The 25,470-nt window shown below is 45.3% G+C and overlaps 2 protein-coding genes across 2 annotated transcripts; one reads left to right on the top strand and one right to left on the bottom strand.

The window, feature by feature from the left end:
* Positions 1-12,291: 12,291 nt before the first annotated feature.
* LOC139758454 (uncharacterized) lies at positions 12,292-14,076 on the top strand. Its single transcript, XM_071679898.1, has 2 exons — positions 12,292-12,393; positions 12,637-14,076. The coding sequence occupies exons 1-2, from the start codon at positions 12,382-12,384 to the stop codon at positions 13,876-13,878; spliced, it is 1,254 nt and encodes a 417-aa protein (XP_071535999.1). The 5' UTR covers positions 12,292-12,381; the 3' UTR covers positions 13,879-14,076.
* A 7,430-nt stretch (positions 14,077-21,506) lies between these two features.
* LOC139758458 (cuticle protein 19.8-like) lies at positions 21,507-22,412 on the bottom strand. Its single transcript, XM_071679903.1, has 3 exons — positions 22,383-22,412; positions 22,141-22,269; positions 21,507-21,824 (listed from the first exon to the last, which is right to left on the bottom strand). The coding sequence occupies exons 1-3, from the start codon at positions 22,392-22,394 to the stop codon at positions 21,507-21,509; spliced, it is 459 nt and encodes a 152-aa protein (XP_071536004.1). The 5' UTR covers positions 22,395-22,412.
* Between the last annotated feature and the right edge of the window lie 3,058 nt (positions 22,413-25,470).

Consider the following 25,470-nt stretch of genomic DNA (forward strand, 5'->3'; position numbering starts at 1 on the left):
TGTGGTACAGTGTAATACGTCACTGTGTGGTGCAGTGTAATACGTCACTGTGTGGTGCAGTGTAATACGACACTGTGTGGTGCAGTGTAATACGACACTGTGGTGCAGTGTGATACGACACATTGTGTCCAAAAGTAAACAAAAGAACACAATTTAAGAAAGATATTTCAAAATCCATTTCCGTTTATCTTGTATTTTCAACTTCAAGTTTTGCTTCAGTTTTTGCTCATGATTGCGTCGCTGTTCTGAAAAATGAATATGTTTCTTCCTCTGGCTGGGTACATGAGTAGGTAAGGAGAGCCCAACATATTCTTTGTGGGTGGGTACATGAGTCAGGGACGTGAACTCAACATCTAACATCACTTCAGCCAAAACTGAACATTCACTCTATGGCTGGGTGCTCATATGAGCCAGGGAGGAGAACTCAACAGCCAACATCACTTTACCCAAAATCCAGTAGTTTCTTGACATAATCAAACAAAAAAGACGAAACTGATTAAATAAATAAATGATATGTGTCAAGATATTCCTTTCCCTTTCTCATGCCTTTTGCAATATCTTCAAAATTGGTCGTAATTCTACGATACGCCTATCATAAGTAAATGTAAATATTATGAAAGATCCTCACTGCAGAATATGTACTAACTACAAGACCCAGTCCAAGAAGTCCTCATCATCTATTGTTTGAGAATATTCTTCTTGGTGGATATTTATAGTGTTATGTTTTGGTTGGAGAATATTCTTCTTGGTGGGTATTGATAGTGTTATGTTTCAGTCAATATTCACTACAGGAACACATCTTAGATGTCAAGAGAAACCCAATCTGGTCATGATAACTCGCAACCACTGCAATAGTGTCTAAAGGACTATATGTTGACCCAGAACCTAAAAAATTGGGTTGAATGTATCTTCAGTATGAGGAAAATGGTGGATTTATTTGTGTCGAGAATTGTAGTCAGACGTGATCACCGAAAGGGAAAGGAATCTGGTGTAATATGAGGTTTAGGAAATGACAGGAGTTCGGGATACAGTGGCGCACTTACAAGGAGACACAGTGCGTTCTGAACGGAACATTGCGTTTGAACCAGAGTACCGCGTTCACAACAGACAGTTGTGTTCCTAGCTACACCACTGCGTTCAATGGGTTTCTGGCCATACCCATGCCTTCATACCAGACCATGCCCGACAGATTGAACCAATCGCTTCACATCAGACCATTGGTTACGGAACAGACCACAACACACTGCATCTCTGGCTCTGGATACATGCTAGGCCTCGATGGCTGGTATATGTGACCTGAAGACAATGGTGTGCAGGTGTGCAGTGAGAACTCTGGCCAGATGGGCGCAAGGCACACACGTCAGGCGATGGATCCCAAGAAGCACACAGAGCTGAGCCAAGGTTGTCTCGAATGTCTATTCACCAGGCGGAACCGTATCAAGTTCCCTTCACTGAATTCCTTTCCCCACGATGGACCCCAGCAGATGACGCAAGACCCGGGCTACGTGTCGCAGCCAGTCACCCAACCAGCGTCCTCCTGCAGGGGAAGCCATCGTCTCGCCACTCTCACGTACTGCTGTACCGGGGACGACCTGCTGCTGCTGTCGCAGTAACGCCTTCATCCGGGATTTCCTGCGGTGTTTCTAGCGTCAACCTTGGCGCGTCCGATACCTTCCCGCGTTTTGCTCTTGCTGCGCACGCGCCCTGGGAGTTCCTACGACTTTATTAACTCTACGAACTCCAGTTCCTCGGGCGACCTCAATGTCTCGGTCACCCTCATAGTCTGGGGTTTGGTGAATAGCACACAGGGGAGGTAAACAGGATGCGGGGGGTAAGTAGCCTGTGGAGCTGTAAGCAGGTTGTTGGATGGTATAATAAAGAAATAGAATTTAGAACTGAATTGACCGATTTCGTCACAGACGCATCCAGCAACTGCTACACCCTTGAGGAAGTCGTCTATTGATCCGGGCTGCTCCAGTTTGACTAGAACGATCGCTCGTCTTTCGCACATTAATTTCCTCCGCTCGTATTTTGCACGACGTCACGATCGCTTTCCCAGCAAGGCTGATCGTCAGCGAATGACCAGCAAGATCCAGCGACATGCGCGACTTCGCAAAGAGTCTGAAACGCACCCTGTCCTTGACCTAGTCATTACCTATTGTGGGTGAACGCGACTCTGGGTCACTGTTTCCGCTTATATTCCCACAATTTGTGGAAAACCAGAGTCACGGGAATGGTCTATACACGCCATCAACAGGGCGCACACCCCTAGACACGGCACAGTTGTATTGCCATAATTCTCAGTGACGAGGTCCAATGCCATCATGGTTGTGTAATGGAACTGCGCAAAGACGTAATGACTCTCGAGCAAAAGCAGCCTTGAGGTCCAGCCATCACTGTTCAAACCCACTCCAGCCCAGCGTTGTCCTCCATACATTACCCCACACTGTATACACCCTCCCACTGGAACATTAACCCCACACTACATACATCCTCCCCCTGGGATATTGCCCCACACTGCATACACCGTCCCCCTCGAACGTTGCCACACACGACATACACACTGCCACTGAAACAGCGTCCCGCACTGTGTCACGTACATGACCACTAGTTCATAGATCCGCTCCACTGGAGTTTGACCATCACATAACACCATGTCATCCTCGACCCACCTACCCTCCTGGCTCCTCCATTCTTTAACAGGTATGTTGCTCCTCCATTTTGTAATGTCTTCCTCTCTGATATGACCATTCCATTTCTCCCACCTTACTGTGCCAATAGACACGTCTCTTTCATCATGCTCGCCAGCAATTCTCTGATGATATCTTCATCTGTCACACACTCCATCCTCTATCATTATCGTTCTCTCACATCTCTCTAATACACACTCCCTCTCCCTACACATACACTATCCCTCCCTATACATACGCTTTCCCTCCCTACACATACACTATCCCTCCCTATACATACGCTTTCCTTCCCTACACATACACTATCCCTCCCTATACATATATGATTTCTTTTCCAATAATTCCCATTCCAGGATAGTTTGTCATTCTTTAACTCCTCATTTTCACTTTTCTCTCAATATCTTCCTTGTCTTATATTCTTTCATTCACTTCCACTATCAACTTTTCTAGTTAGAATCGTACATTCTAAACTCTTTGCCCTCCACTCATCGCTGTTTTCTGGCACTTCAGCTTCTCACAGTTTCTCACTGTATTTTCCAATAGCTTTTTTTACATCGTCATTCCACCATGCTCTACCTATATTTCTACAACCTGTAGAAGCAGACCAGCACACCTACAGGGCAAACTCTGCTAATTCATACTTAAACTTGTTCCACATCATCTCATTCTTGCCTATTATTCTTCATTGTCCTCACAGCTCTTCATAAGATTTCTCTTGAAAGTTAAATTTCATGCTTCCACCCTTCAGTCATTCTGCATTTATCCCTCGTGTTTCACATATCTAATCCTTTACCATATATATAAAAAGGCAAAGTGTTACTACCCCATTCCCAGCCTCCTCCTAGACAACACACCATGAACATTACTAGTGGTCATCCTTCGTACCAGAAACAGATCAATCATGACTGTTTACCCTCCCTTCCCTGCCTGTGTCACGTATGTTTATGAACATCTTTATGTTTAAAGTATGTATCTGCAACACCCCCTTACCTGCTGACACGCTCGCTTCAAATGATCTTTTCACTGGCGTCAATTGCACCCAGGGTGAAGTGTACTTACCTATCTCCCTCATCCAATCTGTCACTCATCCATCTGTACACGTCATCCATCGCATCATCTCGTCCCTATTTCTACATCTTCTCGTCCCTGTATCTACATCCTCTCCACTTCTCCCTTGAGAGCGTCCTGGTGTACCTACCCCTCTCTACCCCTGGTGTACCTGCCCCTCTCTACCCCTGGTGTACCTACCCCTCTCTACCCCTGGTGTACCTGCCCCTCTCTACCCCTGGTGTACCTGCCCCTCTCTACCCCTGGTGTACCTGCCCCTCTCTACCCCTGGTGTACCTGCCCCTCTCTACCCCTGGTGTACCTGCCCCTCTCTACCCCTGGTGTACCTACCCCTCTCTACCCCTGGTGTACCTGCCCCTCTCTACCCCTGGTGTACCTGCCCCTCTCTACCCCTGGTGTACCTACCCCTCTCTACCCCTGGTGTACCTACCCCTCTCTACCCCTGGTGTATCTGCCCCTCTACCCCTGGTGTACCTACCCCTCTCTACCCCTGGTGTACCTGCCCCTCTCTACCCCTGGTGTACCTGCCCCTCTCTACCCCTGGTGTACCTACCCCTCTCTACCCCTGGTGTACCTACCCCTCTCTACCCCTGGTGTACCTACCACTCTCTACCCCTGGTGTACCTGCCCCTCTCTACCCCTGGTGTACCTACCCCTCTCTACCCCTGGTGTACCTGCCCCTCTCTACCCCTGGTGTACCTACCCCTCTCTACTCCTGGTGTACCTGCCCCTCTCTTCCCCTGGTGTACCTGCCCCTCTCTACCCCTGGTGTACCTGCCCCTCTCTACCCCTGGTGTACCTACCCCTCTCTACCCCTGGTGTACCTGCCCCTCTCTACCCCTGGTGTACCTGCCCCTCTCTTCCCCTGGTGTACCTGCCCCTCTCTACCCCTGGTGTACCTGCCCCTCTCTACCCCTGGTGTACCTGCCCCTCTCTTCCACGTACACGTGATGAATCAAAATCTAGATCGCAAATTGTCTGTTACTGACCCTGACCTTGCATGGTGCTGCCTGACCTTCTGTACGTACCCAGACCTTGCGTGACGTTGTGACGCCTCCAGTTGAGCACCCCGACCTTGCGTGACGCTGTGACGCCTCCAGTTGAGCACCCCGACCTTGCGTGACGCTATGATGCCTCCCGTTACGTACCCCGACCTTGCGGCATAGTATCTGACCTTCCGTAACATGACCGTACGTGACGCCTTGTGACCTTCCGTTACGTACCACTACTTTCCATGACGCCTCCGTGTTGTCCGTCACGCGCGCGTAACCTTGCGTGACGCTTTCTTAACTTCCGTTACACAACCTATCTTTACGTGACGTGGTTTGATCATCTGTTACGCTGTTTTGCCGTGTGTTATGTGTGTTCCTGACTTACGATCACAGTAGTTAGTGACTGTAAAGACAGAGTAGTTTTATTTGTGTGTGTGTGTGTGTGTGTGTGTGTGTGTGTAAATGAATAGGAGTCAAGACATGTTATATATATATATATATATATATATATATATATATATATATATATATATATATATATATATATATATATATATATATATATATATATATTATTTATATGTTTATTTTGCTTTGTCGCTGTCTCCCGCGTTAGAAAGGTAGCGCAAGGAAACAGACGAAAGAATGGCCCAACCCTCCCACATACACATGTATATACATACACATCCACACACACAAATATACATACCTATACATCTCAACGTATACATATATATACACACACAAACATGTGCATATATACACATGCACATAATTCATACTGTCTGCCTTTACTCACTCCCATCGCCACTCCGCCACACGTGAAAATAACCACTCCCTCCCCCCAAATGTGCGCGAGGTAGCGCGAGGAAAAGACAACAAAGGCCCCATTCGTTCACATTCCGTCTCTAGCTGTCATGTAATAATGCACCGAAACCACAGCTCCCTTTCCACATCCAGGCCCCACACAACTTTCCATGGTTTACCCCAGACGCTTCACATGCCCAGGTTCAATCCATTGACAGCGCGTCGACCCCGGTATACCACATCGTTCCAATTCACTCTATTCCTTGCACGCCTTTCACCCTCCTGCATGTTCAGGCCCCGATCACTCAAAATCTTTTTCATTCCATCTTTCCACCTCCAATTTGGTCTCCCACTTCTCCTCGTTCCCTCCACCTCTGACACATATATCCTCTTGGTCAATCTTTCCTCACTCATTCTCTCCATGTGACCAAACCATTTCAACACACCCTCTTCTGCTCTCTCAACCACACTCTTTTTATTACCACACATCTCTCTTACCTTATTATTACTTACTCGATCAAACCACCTCACACCACATATTGTCCTCAGACATCTCATTTCCAGCACATCCACCCTCCTCCACACAACTCTATCCATAACCCATGCTTCGCAACCATATAACATTGTTGGAACCACTATCCCTTCAAACATACCCATTTTTGCTTTCCGAGATAATGTTCTCGACTTCCACACATTCTTCAACGTTCCCAGAACTTTCGCACCCTCCCCCACCCTATGATTCACTTCCGCTTCCATGGTTCCATCCGCTGCCAAATCCACTACCAGATATCTAAAACGCTTCACTTCCTCCAGTTTTTCTCCATTCAAACTTACCTCCCAATTAACTTGTCTTTCAGCCCTACTGTACCTAATAACCTTGCTCTTATTCACATTTACTCTCAGCTTTCTTCTTTCACACACTTTACCAAACTCAGTCACCAGCTTCTACAGTTTCTCACAGGAATCAGCTGTATCATCAGCGAACAACAACTGATTCACCTCCCAAGCTCTCTCTTAGAGATTTGAAGAAGGGATCGGAGAGTCAAAAATCGTTTTCTGAAACAAATCGTAAACTCTGGGGAGATCTGGAAGCCCAGGAAATAATTAGTGATTACGATACTCTAAGTGATGCTAAAGTCCACCATGATACATAGATACAATGACTAGAAACAACGGTGGGACGTCAGTATTGATGATGATGTACTGCTAACAAGAGCAAAAGGTATTTCGGGAGTAAGGTTATATATCGTTGGAATACACTATCATCAAACTGTTAGCAAGCTTAAATCACAGCCAGACGATTACTGCAGTGACGTCAGTTATCAGTGACTGAGCCTATACATGTATTTCAACTCCTTTATAGACCATCGGTTACAATGCCCCTTTTCATGAGTCAGGCGACTGTAATTAGATGAGAATGTGTTTTCTATCTAGCCTATTATATGGAATGTCCATTATGGTATGTCCTCTCCATACAACATGCTGTTCCTTCATTGCAATTATCCTGCCACAGGGAGGAATAAGATCGCATGTAGAGAGGGAATAAAGGTAAAACTGAAGACATAGGTATGGGACCCGTAAACTATACATGCTGGTGTCTTGTTCCGTGGCCCTGCAGATACTTATATACCAATACTTATACCAATACTTATACGATACTTATACTGGTTTATGGAAAAAAAAATCTTCCTTGCTGATGAGACGATATGTTCATCCTCTTCACTCCACGAGTGAGAGACAGAAGTCAAGATGACAGAGAGACCGAAGCCAACAGGCTGAGTGCCCTCAGCTGGAGCTCTGCCATGTAAGCAATGACGTTCTGAAAGTTGACTGTTTGGTTCCCCTGATGGTCTTTTGGTGGTGACCAATGTGTGGTTTTCGGGACGTGAAAAGCGTGTCATTGTGAGCCGAATTCATATCTTTTTCTGTATGAAATTGGCGCCAGTGCGACGGAGAAATGTACAACAGATCGTAATTTTCAGAGGAGAAATTGTCGCTTCGGAGAGCGATCGCGTCTCCTGTGCCTCAGGGACTTCGTTAATAACCTGCAGTGTCTCGTGGAGTGGCTTTTACAACCTTGTTTGCTATTTCTGAACTTTGTCTGTGGGATCTGAGGTCCTCGTGAGGCTTCTATTATCGTTCTGCAACCTTAGGGGATTCTTCGTTCCAGACCTTTGTAGGTTAAATTGTGGTCCCACACACAACATTCTAAAGTCCTTGTGTCTGCTTTCCGAGATGGTGATGGAATCTTTCTAAGGCCTTGCAGGTGTGCTCTCGTATCTTCAAAATAGATCCTGTGCCTTGAAGTTTGGTTTCAGGACCTTGGAGGTGCGATCTTGGGTCTTATATGTAGGTTCCGGGATCTTGTATGTGAATCTTAGGGCCTTATTCGTAGGTTCTGAGGCCCCTCAGGTAGGACTGGAACCTTTGTATGCCTGTTCTAAATAGCTGTCATTGGGTTCCAGGGCCTTGTGTATTCTGGAAACTTATGGGTGGGTCTGGAACCTTCCAGGCAGGTTCTTAGGACTCGTGGGTGTTTAAAAACATTGTACCTGAGTACTGGGACCTTGAATGTAGTTTCCGGGGCGTTCCGGAGGCTTGTTGTTAGGGTTTAAGACCTTATAGATAGGTTCTGGGGGCACTATGTCTGGACGACGTCGGTATCCGTATTTTCATCCTCACTTCGATTGACACCTCCTCCATCCTCGTTCATACCGAGGAAGTTGAAGGTCTCCAGATATCTTCAAAGACAACTTGGTGGACTGGGAGCTCTTGTGGTGGTTACGGAGACATCTAATGTGTTCTTACTTCAAAGTAAATGAACAATGAACTCTTAGGCTTTTCCAGTTATGCCATTTACCCATCGCAGGGTGTATCCAGCGCTGGCTCTTTACATCCATCTACCTTGGCCGTGTTTCCTGCGCACCAGAGGTGCTCCAGGTCATGAGATGACAGGAGATTCATATCTTCTTCCTCTGTGACTGGAGTCACGCGTAAACAAATACAGACAGATCATGGAATCCTATATGACTGGGAGTCCTATACATGTGACTGTGGGAGTTCTGTACATGTGACTGTGTGTCGCGGAGTCTCATGTGTGGATAGTTAAGGTCTTCTACATTGATGTTGGCTGAAGCCATACGTATCTCTGGTGACAGGGGCTTATAAGTGGGTCTTACACTCGGGTTCGGGTGATAGAGCCTTATGAGTGGCAACTTATACTTGGAACTGAGGGATGTTAAAGACATGATACACGAGTTGCTAGAGGAAACGAATAATGTTTCCTGTGTCCACGGGCTATGACACTGCTGATGACTACACTTTCAGGGGTTCTCATTGCTTCTACATATGTATAAAAGCTGGATATGTGAAATGAATGATGAGTTGCAGTTAAATGTATAACTTTACATGGGTGTTCAGGTGCATAACTGTATATGTGTGTGTGTGTGTGTGTGTGTGTGTGTGTGTGTGTGTGTATTACAACGAGACACAGGCAAGAAATTCGAATCACGAGCTCGTAATTCGAATCACAGACTCTTAAACCGAATCGCAGGCTAATCAGTCACGTCACAGATCCTTGATACCAAGACTAGGTTCGTAATACGAATCACAAGTACTTAATTCCAATCACCACTTGCTGATTAGAGTCATGGTCATATGGCACGGCGGTTCTCCAATCTCCACCCATGTATCTCCCAGTCACAAGATATGGTTGTCTGGGGTAGTGAGTCGCAGCCAACCGTGCCCCATCTCCAGTGTATGCCAATCCCCGTGGTTCATGCTCGTACCGTGATGATCGCCGTAGTTCTAATCTCCTAATCTCTCTTCCAATCGCTGCTCATGAATCCGCCGGAGTCTTGATTGAACGGTATCATGCCTCCTGACCATCTCACCTAATCTCTCCGCGAATCATTTGTCACTTGACTCGCACTCGAATCACTTTTATTTCTTTTCCTGGAACCCAACCTTGGGTTTAGCTAGTCTATAACAATCCCCCCCCCGCCCCCCTCCACCCACTACTCCCCTCCCAGCCAGCACACACTTTCTCCTAATCATCTGTTACAGCTTGGAGTGTTGGTTTAAAATGTCATTTACCTGATTGCCAGAAAGATATGATTGGGTTGAAACGATTGTGCTACTTTGCCTTAGACGTCGTATTCTTGAATGATTGGTTTCAAAGGTGTGTGCTAAAACGATTGGGTTGGACGATATATATGCTTAACTGACTGGATAGAGCGACATGTATTTGATTGAGTTGAACGATATATTTTCATGTTTGACTGATTGGGTTGAAGGACTTAGATATTAAGCGACTGGATTGAACATCTTCACTGATTGGGTATAAAAACGTACTCTTGATCAACTGGGGGTAGAGACATAGTCTTGACTGATTGGTGTTGAAGAACATTTGTTCTTGAAGAAATGGGTTGACAAAATACTCTTGAGTGATAGGTCTTAAGTAACGTATGACCCATGTGTATATATGTTTAGAGAAATCTTATATAGTATAAAGATATCAATTTATATTACTTTATCAGTAAAAATCTAATATATATAACTCTTGGGATAAGATCAGTATATTTAGACTTTGCTCGTATGAACAACAACAGAACAGGAGAGGAAAATTCTTTCACGAAGTTTATTCTAAGAAGAGAACGTCCTCGAGTCCTTAAGGGAAGACAAATATAGTTTTTAATGATTCATTGAACAACAGTGACATACTTCTAGCCTTAGTGTGGCTCTTATGTGCTCCGTTATGGTCAATAATGTTGGAATTATGTGGCCTGGTGAGAGGCGGAGGGGCACGGTGTTATTAGGGACGTGTTGTGATGAGTAATAATGTGTGTGTGTGTGTGTGTGTGTGTGTGTGTGTGTGTGTGTGTGTGTGTGTGTGTGTGTGTGTGTGTGTGTGTGTGTGTATTACATGTTTGTACAGTTGTGGGATGAAGTTCTACACTGGCGGAGCCCCGTCTCTTGAACATCTGTATGTCAACCACATTTAACACACTCACCTGCAGTTTGGTCTACTCATCCAGCACTCATATAGTATAAAAACTTCTTTAGATTATTTTTTCAAGAAGGTCATTAATGGCCTCTAGTGGTTCTTTCCTTACATCTTCCGATGGACCGTCTTCATCATCAATCTAGTTCAGAAACTTCAAGGATGTGATCACGTAGTCTCTCACACTCCTCTTTTCCAAGGTGGGCGAATTCAAACCTTGTAGCCTTTCCCTGCAACTCAGCACTTATGATTCGGGTACCATATGTGCTGCACTCTCCTGGTCTTTCTCCAAGATACGAGAGCAAGAGAGTTAATGAGACAGAAGGCTTCTGATTCTACTCTGTCTAAGAGACAAGTGGAAGAAGTACTCTATACTGGAGCAATATGGAATGATCACAGCACCTATACAACAGCTTCTGGAGAACATGTTTTACGATGCTCATGATGAGCAGTTCCCGGGAAGGTATTGAAAGGTCTGATCATGCCTAACATGTTGATAACACTCCAAGACTGAATTGTTGTTCTTCGAAACTTAGCAATAGGAAATACGTGAGATTTAGAAAGAGATAATGCACCGGTCTAAATCAGGAGAGGAGACATGTTCATTGCCGAGGAAAATAAAAGAACGAGCTTTTGATTCGGTGAGAGAAGGGAAAGTGAGACCAAGTGTGTAAGTAGAGTGGCATCACCAGTGTGAAAGTGAATAAGATTTGAGGGTGAGGAAAGATCATTTATGGAGAGCAGAAAGAGGTGAGGCGGCAGTACAGACTTCTGAGGCTCATCACTTCTGACAAGATGAGGAGGACATGTCACTCCGTCAACATCTTCCTCAGTGAACCGACCAGAAAGGTTACTATTCATCAGAGAACAGAGAGAAACATGGAAGCCAAAGGAAGGAAATTGAGAGAGCAAAGACTTCGTGATCTTCAAGTCAAATGCTTTGGAGACGTCGAGGAGACGAGATCACTAGAGACACTGCACTGCAAAAGTTGTCATGATGATCTAGAAGGAAAAGTATTTCCCACTGCTTAAGAGAGTAAGATTGAAGGAGAATTTCAGAGATTTTAGGAGGTAGTAGAAGTGAGTGTTAGGGAGATAACTGGAGAGGTTAGAACAGGCTTCCTTCCTGGGGATGGGCTACACCAAGTCGTGCTTCCATGAAGGACAAATTGGGTTGTTAAAACGCAGATGAAATCGATGTATGTTGGTGGCGAATTTTATGATGAGGGTGTATGATGTTGGTGAGTGTATGATGAGCGTTTATAAGGGCAGTGGGCGTGAGTGTATATGTCAAATCATCAGATAATGAGTGTGTTTTGAGTATGGTCACTGAAGAGAAATGTGTCATAAAGATTCTGAAGAAATTGCTTAAAGGTATTCACCGTCTTGTTCATATGTGACTCGAAATTCAAATAGAATTAAGAAAGCCATGATAATGAGACCGAGAGGAAAATGCTCTACATAAAAGTTGGAACATATATCATCCTTTATGAAACATTCGGTCATGTCTGCTTTGTATGAAGACACATCAAGTCCATCAAGAGCTTGAAGCAAACGGAATGGCTGAGAATAGTCTTGCAATTCATAATACAATAGAAGGAACTATCCAACACACAAACACGTACATGACAGCCTTCCTTCGTCTGTCCCTGGTGCTACTTTCCTAAGGAACTGAAGGCATTGATAGTTCTTAAGATTCCTGCTATAAAAAGTGAGAAGTCAATGTCAGTGAGCACAGACATGGCCGTGGGCGGAGTTCGTGCTATATAAACAGGAGACCTTCCTCATCCAGCACCAGTTCCCATAATCCTCCCCAGCTGAGATGACGCTACGAGTAAGTTCTCTTCCTCCAGTGTCATGAAATCCTACGCCCTTATACAGTGTATTACTGTGGACATATCACGATTCGCTTTTCTTCGTACACACCATCTTGACCACCTAAACCCGTGTAGTTCGGTTCTCTTTAAGCAACGTGTTCATTGTTTTGGTTCGAAGTGTTTGAATTTCTTATCAAATTTTTGGATTACAGATTGTTTTGTGAAGTGTTTCATGTTTTGTTTTGTTTTGTATTGTGCAGATCCTGGCGCTGGTGGCCGCCCTTGTGGCCGCCGCCTTAGCCACTCCGGACTCGACTGCCCATGTTGCCTCTCACGCCCATGCTGCACCAAACCATAGCCCTTCCGCCCACACTAGGCCAAACCACAGCCCTTCCGCCCACACCAGGCCAAACCACAGCCCTTCCCCCCACACTAGGCCAAACCACAGCCCTCCCCCCTACACTAGGCCAAGCCACAGCCCTTCCGCCCACACTAGGCCAAACCACAGCCCTTCCGCCCACACCAGGCCAAACCACAGGCCTTCCCCCAACACTAGGCCAAGCCACAGCCCTGTCCCTACTCCCAGTCCAAGCTACGGGCCTCCTTCCAACCCTAGTCAAAGTTACAGGCCTCCTTCCCACCCCACTCCAAGCTACGGGCCTCCTTCCAACCCAAGTCAAAGTTACAGGCCTCCTTCCCACCCCACTCCAAGCTACGGGCCTCCTTCCAACCCTAGTCAAAGTTACAGGCCTCCTTCCCACCCCACTTCAAGCTACGGGCCTCCTTCCAACCCTAGTCAAAGTTACAGGCCTCCTTCCCACCCCACTCCAAGCTACGGGCCTCCTTCCAACCCTAGTCAAAGTTACAGGCCTCCTTCCCACCCCACTCCAAGCTACGGGCCTCCTTCCAACCCTAGTCAAAGTTACAGGCCTCCTTCCCACCCCACTCCAAGCTACGGGCCTCCTTCCAACCCAAGTCAAAGTTACAGGCCTCCTTCCCACCCCACTCCAAGCTACGGGCCTCCTTCCAACCCTAGTCAAAGTTACAGGCCTTCTTCCCACCCCACTCCAAGCTACAGGCCGCCTTCCAACCCTTCTCCAAGCTATCAAACTCCATCTCATCCTGTTCGAAACTATAAAGCGCTCGTTGCAACATACAAGGCGCCAGAACCCACATACGATACCCCATCTACCTCTTACGAGGACCCAGTACCATACGGCGTCCCACCAACCTCCTACAAGGACCCAGAACCCTACGGCGTCCCGCCTACCTCCTACAAGGACCCAGAACCCTACGGCGTCCCACCAACCTCCTACAAGGACCCAGAACCCTACGGCGACCCACCAACCTCCTACAAGGACCCAGAACCCTACGGCGCCCCACCAGCCTCCTACAAGGACCCAGAACCCTACGGCGCCCCACCAGCCTCCTACAAGGATCCAGAACCCTACGGCGTCCCGCCTACCTCCTACACAGACCCAGAACCCTACGGCGCTCACTAACCTCCCCACAAGAATCCAACCCCCATCTACAACGTCCCAGAACCTTCCTGTAGGGTTTCTCCTGCTCTTCATGGCGGCGGTGTCAACCCCACGACCCGCGTCTTCCGTCACTAGTGAGACAGAAGTTAGCCATTCCCCTCATATTTATGTTGATGTGTATATTTATTCCATGGATATCTTAATAAACTGCAGCATGAACAGGCCCGAGTCCTTGATGATAACCTCATGATAAACCAGTGTTCCATCAGACCAGAATCTGTGTCATCTTCTTCCTCTTCAAGCGTTGCGGAAAATATTATAATATAACAAGAGAGTTTTGTGCATATTATGATATTCTACCCTGTTTGTTATCCTTGTCTGTGATGTTATCCTACCTTATCCTTGTTATCCTAGCCTATTTAGTCTATCCTACCGTATGTATGTCAACCTACCCACTATTTGTTATCCTACATTACATATATGTTATCCTATCCCATGTTATCCTACCCTAATGGGTCCTGCAGATTGTCAGGCTATCCGAAAAACAAACATTGTGTTGGTCGCATGTGTTATCATAACAAGACGACGTATTTCGAAGATTACACTCTTCATCATCATCACTGATAACAACAATCACTATCGAGTTAAACTACTCGACAGCAAAGTGTTAGCAACGTTCTCTCTCTTGCAACACATTCTTCATCGCTCCCAGTTGGCCGCTGGCCTTATCCCCTCCGTCACTTTCGTACATTGGAAACTATTCTCGTAATGTCCTCCGGGTGGCACAGATGGGTAGCCTTCCACACAGCGTCATCGTGTTCTCTCCCACCCTCCTCCAGGTCGCCTCCTTCGCCGTGTGGAGCAGTAAGCAACGAGGGTGTGCCTTGTGGGTCGTGGATCCACCAGCTGCTGTTCAACCCCATTCTTGGAGGAACTTGGGGTCGAGACCACGACACATTCTGACGCGTATCGCAGACGCTGTTCACTTGTTCTTCATGTACTGGATATCGAGCCATTCATTCACGAATCACGTCACATGAAGATCCTGGATTTATAGATTATTTTGAAATCGAGGTTTCGTGTGTTTTGGACATTCCACCTCTGTCATTCATCTCGTTTTCTGTGAGTACTACAAGAACGGTGGTCGTGCTAGATTTCTGTTTTTGTTTGTGTTTAGCTAGAACGAACTAGGAAGTAATGAGAACACCTAAGTAATTTAGGAGTTACGTGGCCAAAGACGATGTGATTACCTTTATCTAATCTATGTTATCTTTGAGTAGGTTGTCTTAAACCATTGCCTTAAAACAAGGACTCTCAAAAGTCTTCATCCAACCTTAGAAAAAAAAAGAAGAAAATGAGAAAAGCAAAAAACAGCTGTTTGTTCCTAGCATGTTAACATGACCCTGATCATCCCAATAACCCCCTCGCCCACCCCATTAATGCAGGGTGCTTGGGCAAGGTCCCCTGCCAGCCTGTACAAGGTCTCAGGGCTGAACCTTACAAACCACCTGACACAGAGCGGACCTGACCAGCTGCCAAGATGAGCCAGTCAAGGAGACAAGATCCAGAAAACAAACTGGAAAAAAAAGAATAAATAAAAATTATTTTTGAAGACATGTCTATATAATCACAAATACAAATACGATAACAACATAGAAAAATATATTTCACATGAACAGAATGTAATTAAGGTGCATCTTAGATTACATTATGATCATAAAAAGATCATGTCAGGAAAATAAAACTTCTCAATAACCAGGTCATCCAAATTACCTTCCGTTTTCCATCACCAGAATCATCATTTCTCACAATATGTTTTATTTAAGAGTTGATTATGACCGTATCATCCCTCGCTGATTACTATGACTCTAATAAACTGTTCCAAAATATTTTTGCTTCCTTGTCTATCTCTTTCGTGTTGTCGTAACCCAAAATTACTTTTTCCTTTGTTTACCAGAGTTCCCCTGAAAAGCGATTCTTCCCTTGCACACTCCGTTCTCTTTACTCATAATTTTTTTTTTCCAGTTTCCTGTTTTCTTTTATAAACACACTTTCTAGTCTTTTTGTTCTCACCTTGTTTGATGCGGGTGACTACTTACAGTGATCAGGCAAATTACACACACGAACACACGCCATCACACGATCAACCACGCATACACACACGAACACACGCCATCACACGATCATCCACGCATACACACCCGAACACACGCCATCACACGATCAAACACGCGTACCCACACGAACACACCATTACACGATCAACTACGCATACACACACGAACGCACCATTACGCGCTCAACCACGCATACACACACGAACACACCATTACACGATCAACCACGCATACACACACGAACGCACCATTACGCGCTCAACCACGCATACACACACGAACACACCATTACACGATCAACCACGCATACACACACGAACGCACCATTACGCGCTCAACCACGAATACACACACGAACACACCATTACACGATCAACCACACATACACACCCGAACACACCATCACGCGCTCAACCAAGCATACACACACGGACACACCATTACACGACCAACCACGCATACACACACGGACACACCATTACACGCGCTCAACCACGCATACACACACAATTGAGGGTTTCCGTGGCGTAGTGGTTGGCGCTGCTGACCATCATTCAAGGATGGGTCCGTCTGGGTTCGAATCTTGGGCGAGGCAGTTGGCACTTAACAGACCTAGCTCTTCATTCTCCTTTCAGGACAGGTCGGTAAACGGGTGCCCGGCTTAGTCTGGTGTGTGTGTGTGTGTGTGAGAGAGAGAGAGAGAGAGAGAGAGAGAGAGAGAGAGAGAGAGAGAGAGAGAGAGAGAGAGAGAGAGAGAGAGAGAGAGAGAGAGTAAATAGATGTTCTATATATACAAGTTTAAGCGACAGAACAACGCGAGTCTAAAACTCTCTCCCAGCAACACACATTTAAGAGCAATCACACACACACACACACACACACACACACACACACACACACACACACACACTGCTGTACACACGGGTTAGAACAAATGACGTTTTCAAGTTCCCTTGACAGTCTTATGCTCAAGAAGATATATCGGAGACTCTACCCACACTGGAGGAGGTTTCAGCGCATGACAGCACAAGGGAAGGACAGATAACAGGAGACCCGATGGTTCATGACGAGGTTGTCTGCTGGAGGACAGAAATTATATCTAGATTTCCTTATCGTATAAGTCACAGAGACAGCATAGTCAAGCAGAAGGCACCTCCCCACCCACCACTGCATGAGAAAGCTACGGACCGCCATGGACTATAAGCGGGCATACTACCATTGATATTCTATAGGGAAGTGTTGATTGAAAATTATCGTACAACTCTACAGCTGAAGACACGTTCGTCCCACGTTGCTATCAAATCTACCTTCTTTTTTTTTTAAGTTTCATACCATTATTTCTGGGTCTTGAACATCTATCGAACGTATAGAAACTGGCTTCTGTAATGTTGCTGAAGTTGTTTAGTATTTTGAATACATCTCGCTTGATGGTCTATACTTTTTTTCTTGGAGAAAATGGCTCTAGATCTGAGTCGTTCTTCATAAAGCTTACTCCTAAGTGACGGAATGAGCTTTGTTGCTCTTCGCTGTATACATTCACTTTCTTTCCTTCATCCTTCATCAAGTTTGGCGATCAGGTGAGAAAGCATACAGATAACTGCTAAACCAGGTCCACAACTACGTAACGAGGCTGTTGCCTAGCTTTAGAGAAATGAAACGTGTCCTTGATCGAACCACCATGGAAGAGAGACACGAAAATACTTTACAGTGTCTTTAATGCGTCATGATGAAGTGGACATAGACAAGTGTCTTGAAATCACAGATTTCCAAGGATGGGACGATGAAACAAGGAAGATGGCAAGTGAGGAGTCAAGACTAGACGCGAGGAAGCAGTTCACCCACAGCAGAGACGTAGACACGTCGACCAAACCGACATATTATGGAACAGGTGAGTCTGGAGAGGGTTGAAAACGTCCAGATTGTGTGAGAAAAATACAATGGTATGAGAGACTGAGGCCACAGCGAGTTTGACACTATCTGCCCTTAACATACCAGTAGGTAAACACACACACACACACACACACACACACATTACCACGTATGATGACAGAAGGTATGATATGCACTTTTTTTTTACAGGTTAAATTATGGACGTACAACATGTTGGTAATTTCTCCCTTGCACAACTCTGGTGGCTGAGCGGCCCAGCAAAACCTGACCACAAATAAACGTCTTTTGGAAATTTCTTCCAGAAATATATATGTCGCTAGATCATTTGTCTTTTTCTCTATCGCCATAATAGAAAACAGTCTCTCTCTCTCTCTCTCTCTCTCTCTCTCTCTCTCTCTCTCTCTCTCTCTCTCTCTCTCTCTCTCTCTCTCTCTCTCTCTCTCTTTATATATATATATAAGTTTGAATGGGAGGTAAGTTTGAATGGAGAAAAACTGGAGGAAGTAAAGTGTTTTAGATATCTGGGAGTGGATCTGGCAGCGGATGGAACCATGGAAGCGGAAGTGAATCATAGGGTGGGGGAGGGGGCGAAAATCCTGGAAGCCTTGAAGAATGGTTGGAAGTCAAGAACATTATCTCGGAAAGCAAAAATGGGTATGTTTGAAGGAATAGTGGTTCCAACAATGTTGTATGGTTGCGAGGCGTGGGCTATGGATAGAGTTGTGCGCAGGAGGGTGGATGTGTTGGAAATGAGATGTTTGAGGACAATGTGTGGTGTGAGGTGGTTTGATCGAGTAAGTAACGTAAGGGTAAGAGAGATGTGTGGAAATAAAAAGAGCGTGGTTGAGAGAGCAGAAGAGGGTGTTTTGAAATGGTTTGGGCACATGGAGAGAATGAGTGAGGAAAGATTGACCAAGAGGATATATGTGTCGGAGGTGGAGGGAACGAGGAGAAGTGGGAGACCAAATTGGAGGTGGAAAGATGGAGTGAAAAAGATTTTGTGTGATCGGGGCCTGAACATGAAGGAGGGTGAAAGGAGGGCAAGGAATAGAGTGAATTGGATCGATGTGGTATACCGGGGTTGACGTGGATTGAATTCAGGGCATATGTATATATATATATATATATATATATATATATATATATATATACATATATATATATATATATATATATATATATATATATATATATATATATATATATATATATATATATATATATATATATATATATATATATATATATATATATATGTATATACATATATATATATATATATATATATATATATATATATATATATATATATATATATATATATATATATATATATATATATATATATATATATATATATATATATATATATATATCCTTAGTTAATGCCAACACCGAGCAGAGGATGAACAGCTTGGTTGACTGTTGGGCGACTGCCACGCCCAAAATTCGAACCCTGGAGGGTCTCTGACAATGCAGCAGTTCGACTCGTGTTCCTTCACTTCCCTTCATTCGCCGAGAACCAAAATATCACATCATTACATTCATGCACTCAGCCTTACTTTCTATCGTTTTTGTATTTATTGATGAGACACAGACTTCCGTATGAGAGCATGCGCAACCCTTCCCTTGTGAAAGACTTTCACACACACACACACACACACACACACACACACACACACACACACACACACACACACGCACACACACACATGATGTGAGAACGGAGTGTTAACGAGATGAGGCCCCACGAGTGTAGAACTGCCTCGTCGTACAATACAAATTGGTAACTCCACACAGAGTGGGTAAGTATGAAGTAGTCTACAGTAACATTAATCTTACCGATACAACATCCCCTGAGCAACTGAACCAGCTGGGCTCCCTAACCAACCACCTGAACCAGCTGGGGCCCCTAACCACCTTAACCAGCTGGGCTCCCTAACCATGATAACCATCTGGGCTCCTTAAACACCTTAACCAGCGGGCCCCCTTAGCCACCTTAACCAGCTGGGTTCCCTAGCCTCCTTAACCAGCTGGGCTCCCTAACCAACCACCTGAACCAGCTGGGGCCCCTAACCACCTTAACCAGCTGGGCTCCCTAACCATGATAACCAGCTGGGCTCCTAACCACCTTAACCAGCTGGGCTCCCTAACCATGATAACCATCTGGGCTCCCTAAACACCTTAACCAGCAGGCCCCCTAGCCACCTTAACCAGCTGGGTTCCCTAACCACCTTAACCAGCTGGGCTCCTTAGCCACCTTAACCAGCTGGGTTCCCTAGCCTCCTTAACCAGCTGGGCTCCCTAAACACCTTAACAAGCTGGGCTCCCTAACCATTTTAACCAGCTGGGCTCCCTAACCACCTTAACCAGCTGGGCTCCCTAACCATTTTAACCAGCTGGGCTCCCCAACCACCTTAACCAGCTGGACTCCCTAACCAGCCTAGCCAGCAGGGACCCTGGACACTGGGTTATGGTCGTCTGTAAGACACACAGAGAAATGAAACAATAAACATCATTACCACAAGTAGTGTTCGCCTATGTGACGCGACGAGTCGAGTGATGACAACAGACGAATCATTACGAAAAGTACGATCAACAGAAATGCCAAACGTTTCGCTTTGTCTGTGGCTCTTCTTCTTCTTGTTCTTCTTCTTCTTGTTCTTCTTCTTCTTTTTCTTCTTCTTCTTCTTCTTCTTCTTCTTCTTCTTCTTCTTCTTCTTCTTCTTCTTCTTCTTCTTCTTCTTCTTTCTCTGTTCTTCTTCTTCTTCTTCTTCTTCTTCTTCTTCTTCTTCTTCTTCTTTCTCTGTTCTTCTTCTTCTTCTTCTTCTTCTTCTTCTTCTTCTTCTTCTTCTTCTTCTTCTTCTTCTTCTTCTTCTTCTTCTACTTCTTCTTTTTCTTCTTCTTCTTCTTCTTCTTCTTCTTCTTCTTCTTCTTCTTCTTCTTCTTCTTCTTCTTCTTCTTCTTTCTCTGTCTTCTTCTTCTTCTTCTTCTTCTTCTTCTTCTTCTTCTTCTTCTTCTTCTTCTTCTTCTTCTTCTTCTTTCTCTGTTCTTCTTCTTCTTCTTCTTCTTCTTCTTCTTCTTCTTCTTCTTCTTCTTCTTCTTCTTCTTCTTCTTCTTCTTCTTCTTCTTCTACTTCTTCTTCTTCTTCTTCCTCTTTCTCTCTTCTTCTTCTTCTTCTTCTTCTTCTTCTTCTTCTTCTTCTTCTTCTTCTTCTTCTTCTTCTTCTTCTTCTACTTCTTCTTCTTCTTCTTCTTCTTCTTTCTCTCTTCTTCTCCTTCTTCTTCTTCTTCTTCTTCTTCTTCTTCTTCTTCTTCTTCTTCTTCTCCTTCTTCTTCTTCTTCTTCTTGTTCTTTCTCTGTCTCTGGTCAACCTATCTGATGATTGCTTGGGAAGCATCTGTCCAGACTGACCTCAGCCACACCACAGCACAAGTTGCCACACCACAGGACTTAAAAGACCAAACATTAATTCAGTCAATACAATACCTTTGTTATCAGCCCCTCGTTGTACCTTTCAGGATCTAAGCTTTAGCTACAGCAGGTCCGTAGATATACACACAAGTCATCAAAAATCTTTTATTAGATGTGTTCGATTCATATACGAATTCATAAAGCCTGTTATGAATTGAAGTTATTGCTATTACGCGTAGGAGGGTGCTGGGGCGTGGCCGTAGGAGGGTGCTGGGGCGTGGCCGTAGGAGGGTGCTGGGGCGTGGCCGTAGGAAGGTCCTGGGGCGGGCTGGTAGGCGGAGTACTGAGCCTCGCCCTCGTAGCTGACCTCCGCTACGTAGCCGGAGTCGCCGTTCACGTAGTAGTTCACCCGCTGCAGACGACCGTCGGAGAGCTGGACGTAGTAGGTGCCCTGGGTGTCGTAGCCATCACGGGACTCCTGGTGACCGAAGTCGTTGCCGGAATAGTCGTCCTTGACGGCGTACTGGGAGTTGTACTGGGGAGGAGTCTGTTGGGGGGGATAAGAACGTGGTGTTTCATGAATCCCGGGTCGTCCTCACAACACAGGCGCCACCCCTTCGTCCCCAAGTTAAAACCTTTCTTTGAACTTTGACCCCTGCGTCATGATACTGGCCTGTATGCGATAAAAGCTGACCTTGTACGACCTTCGATATACGCGTGAAAAATGTAAAAAAAGAAAAGAGGATGAAATGCCTAATGAGGGTATATATTGATAATGGAGACCGACTGTGCGAGTGCAGTACCCAGACACACGCACACACACACACACACACACACACACACACATCAGGAACATGGCTTACGTCTTGATAAACAACGGGTGAGGAGTAGCTGTGAGGACCTGGGGCGACGTAGCCAGGGGTAGAGTCAGGTCGGGCAAGGGCAGCACCACACACCAGGGTCACCACCAACACCACCACCACCACCAGGACCTGTGAGACACGAGACGGTATGTCATCAAAGACCCAATATACTGAACCTCGTCCATGTGAGAGAATGTGACACGAGCTCTCTTTTAATGTGAAGCTCGGAAGGCCATGTTCACCTTGTGAGCCATGTTTGAAGAGCGACTGCAAGTAATGCTGTGAGTGGCGACCAAGGGTCTTATATACCTCCAACTGTCGTCCCTCAGGTCACGTGATGCAACACAGTGATGGTAGGGACGTGTCGTGTCGTGTCGTGTCGTGTCGTGTCGTGATATACACCTTATCGCTCCCTGGGGACGACAACACCACTGTCTTTAATGTCGTGTTTGTTTTGTTTTAATGACCATCAAGTGTGATGAGATCATGATTAATATACAGTCGTCAACCATTGGATTTCTTAATTTTATAGATTAATATATATTTACATATATATATATATATATATATATATATATATATATATATATATATATATATATATATATATATATATATATATTTACATATATAGTACATGTTTCTATTTTCCGCGTGCGAGGTAGCGCTAGGAACAGGCGGAGAAACAGCCTCTTTTCCTCACATCTACTCTTTAGCTGTCTTGTATAATACACCGAAGTAGAACCATCTACACGCAGCTAAACCCACAGCCCTTTCCGTGGTTTCCTCTGACCTATTCATATACCTTTATTCAGCCCGTTGACAACACGTCGCTCCTTGTATACCACATCCCTCGAATTCGCTGTATCACATTCACGTCTCACACCTTCTTGTGTCTTCAGACCTTGATTACTAAAAACAGGCTTCACTTCATCTTTCTGTCTCCAGTTTGGTCTAACCCTTCTCATTATCCCTTCCATTTCTGACGCACATACGCTCTTTGTCAACCTTTCCTCACTCATCCTCTCTATTTTTCCAAACTATTTCAGCACACCCACCTCACCTACCTCCACCATACTCTTACTACCACATGTCTTCCTTATACAATCATTTTCCTGTACTCCTTTGCGTCCGATGATGATATTATACTTTCGCCGAAGATGACTTGCCACAAGCAACGCACACACTCCTACACTTACAAGGGGTCTACAAGGGATCCTGCAGCTCTAACAAGGGGTCCTGCAGCTCTAACAAGGGATCCTGCAGCTCTAACAAGGGATCCTGCAGCTCTAAGGCTGTACTGCGCTCTGTAGCAGGGACATGATAGACTCTTTTGAGACGAGTTCTTTGATGATACTGTTATCTCTATGGCTAACTGAAGCCGATGAGAGAGAGAGAGAGAGAGAGAGAGAGAGAGAGAGAGAGAGAGAGAGAGAGAGAGAGAGAGAGAGAGAGAGAGAGAGAGAGAGAGAGAGAGAGAGAGAGAGGAGTTCTCCCTGGACGTGGCTGGGCCAAGAACCGGAGTGTTTTTGAGGCCCTGGTGGACCACCACACTTCGACTGTACCTACAGTTAGCTTCATCGTTATCCTCACAACATTTGATCTGAATTACGAACAAGACACGTAACCTTTTCTTCCATTTTAGGATCAAGTGATAACAAAGAACAGAAAAGTCCGTCAGATAACGTAGGTCTACACACAGGCAATATACTTCACATATTCTTCACAGCTATGGTCGGTCAATTGACCAGACCAACACTAATCATGCGGTTCGTATTGACCTTCATCTCGTTTACACTTCGAAGTCCCCCAACGCTGGGTTACGACCGTGTGCTCTGGCGTCGTTATGGTGGCCTTCTACCCCCAAAGGCGTTATAGCCACCGTTGCCAAGCAGGAGGTCCGTTGTCAGAAGGATCTTAAGTATAACGGGGAAAGTAAGTCACTGTTTATATCCGTTCACTGTTGCCATCGTGACACCGAAAAACCCTCATCGCAATCTGTTACGTCGCGTGTCGCATCAAAATTGTTCGGTAAGATGATAGTTACGTAAACGCGTCCTTGCAGGGTCGTTCGTGAGGGTCGCAAGGCTTTATATATACAATTTCCGATTGTTACTAACTATATGTGTAGTACTGGGGCCGGAATTCGAGACATGTGCGAAAATGTGTGAAAATATATATATATATATTTATACATAAATGGCACGTCTGGCGGACGATCTACCATGTTGCGTCAGGCTGAGTGCTGGTTGGTCAGACGTCGCAGTGTTGCGGTTACTCACTGATGACAGATCTCGACTACGTCCTCTGGCATCTCCAGGTGGAGGGGACGCCAGAAGACGGGCGTGGGGGGACTCGTAACTGTCCCCAGCCCGGGGATAAACAAGAACTTGGTGGGGTCAAGAATGCAAATCCTGGTCTCTGGCGAAGCATCTACACTTACGTCTCCAAAGTTAATGACCTTTGAAGGTCAGTATAAGTGACCTCCAAGATGGAGGCACGTCTCAATGTGATCCTATGTTTAGCGATGACTGGCAGAGATAACCATGATTCTCTCTCTCTCTCTCTCTCTCTCTCTCTCTCTCTCTCTCTCTCTCTCTCTCTCTCTCTCTCTCTCTCTCTCTCTCTCTCTCTCTCTCTCTCTCTCTCTCTCTCTCTCTCTCTCTCTCAGCTGACAGACAGACATCTGGTTGCCTGCTGGTCTAGTATTTGCCATGACAGCAGACAACCCGTCTCCTCCCAGCGTTGCGCATGGCAGCTGAGTGTGAGGGAAGGAAGGCCTTTTCGTCGTGTGTGCCTGGCGCTAACTCTCTAACGCTGGAAACGGCGAACGAGTCAAGTAAACAGATGAATATATACATATACACGAGAAAACTAAATTAAAAATAATGTTCTTCAAAGTAATAATCAAAGACGGAATAAAAGAAAGATAAACAAGATTCTTCATTGTGTGACTCATAGAAATAGATTTTTGGTTAATTTTCTGTCGTTCGGAGAACTTGATGGCGCAACACAGGTCCAGATGGAATCATTATTTTTGTAAAAAAAAAAAAAAAGGAAAATATGTTCTGATGATCATAAAGCCACCATGAGGTGATCACAGACCAACCTGGCTGGTCCTCCAGTGGTCTTTGTATGGTCCACAACCTGTGGGGGTCTCTCGTATGTGATTCCATATGTATTAGGGTATGTATGCATTTGTGTGTGTGTGTGTGTGTGTGTGTGTGTGTGTGTGTGTGTGTGTGTTGTGTATACACACACACAAGCTGAAGAACACTGAAATATCAGTATATGAAATCCTTACTCCATGCAGGTGTATATACGTTGTGT

This window comes from Panulirus ornatus, chromosome 30 (genome assembly GCF_036320965.1).
Source record: "Panulirus ornatus isolate Po-2019 chromosome 30, ASM3632096v1, whole genome shotgun sequence".
NCBI classification, from domain to species: Eukaryota; Metazoa; Arthropoda; class Malacostraca; order Decapoda; family Palinuridae; genus Panulirus; species Panulirus ornatus.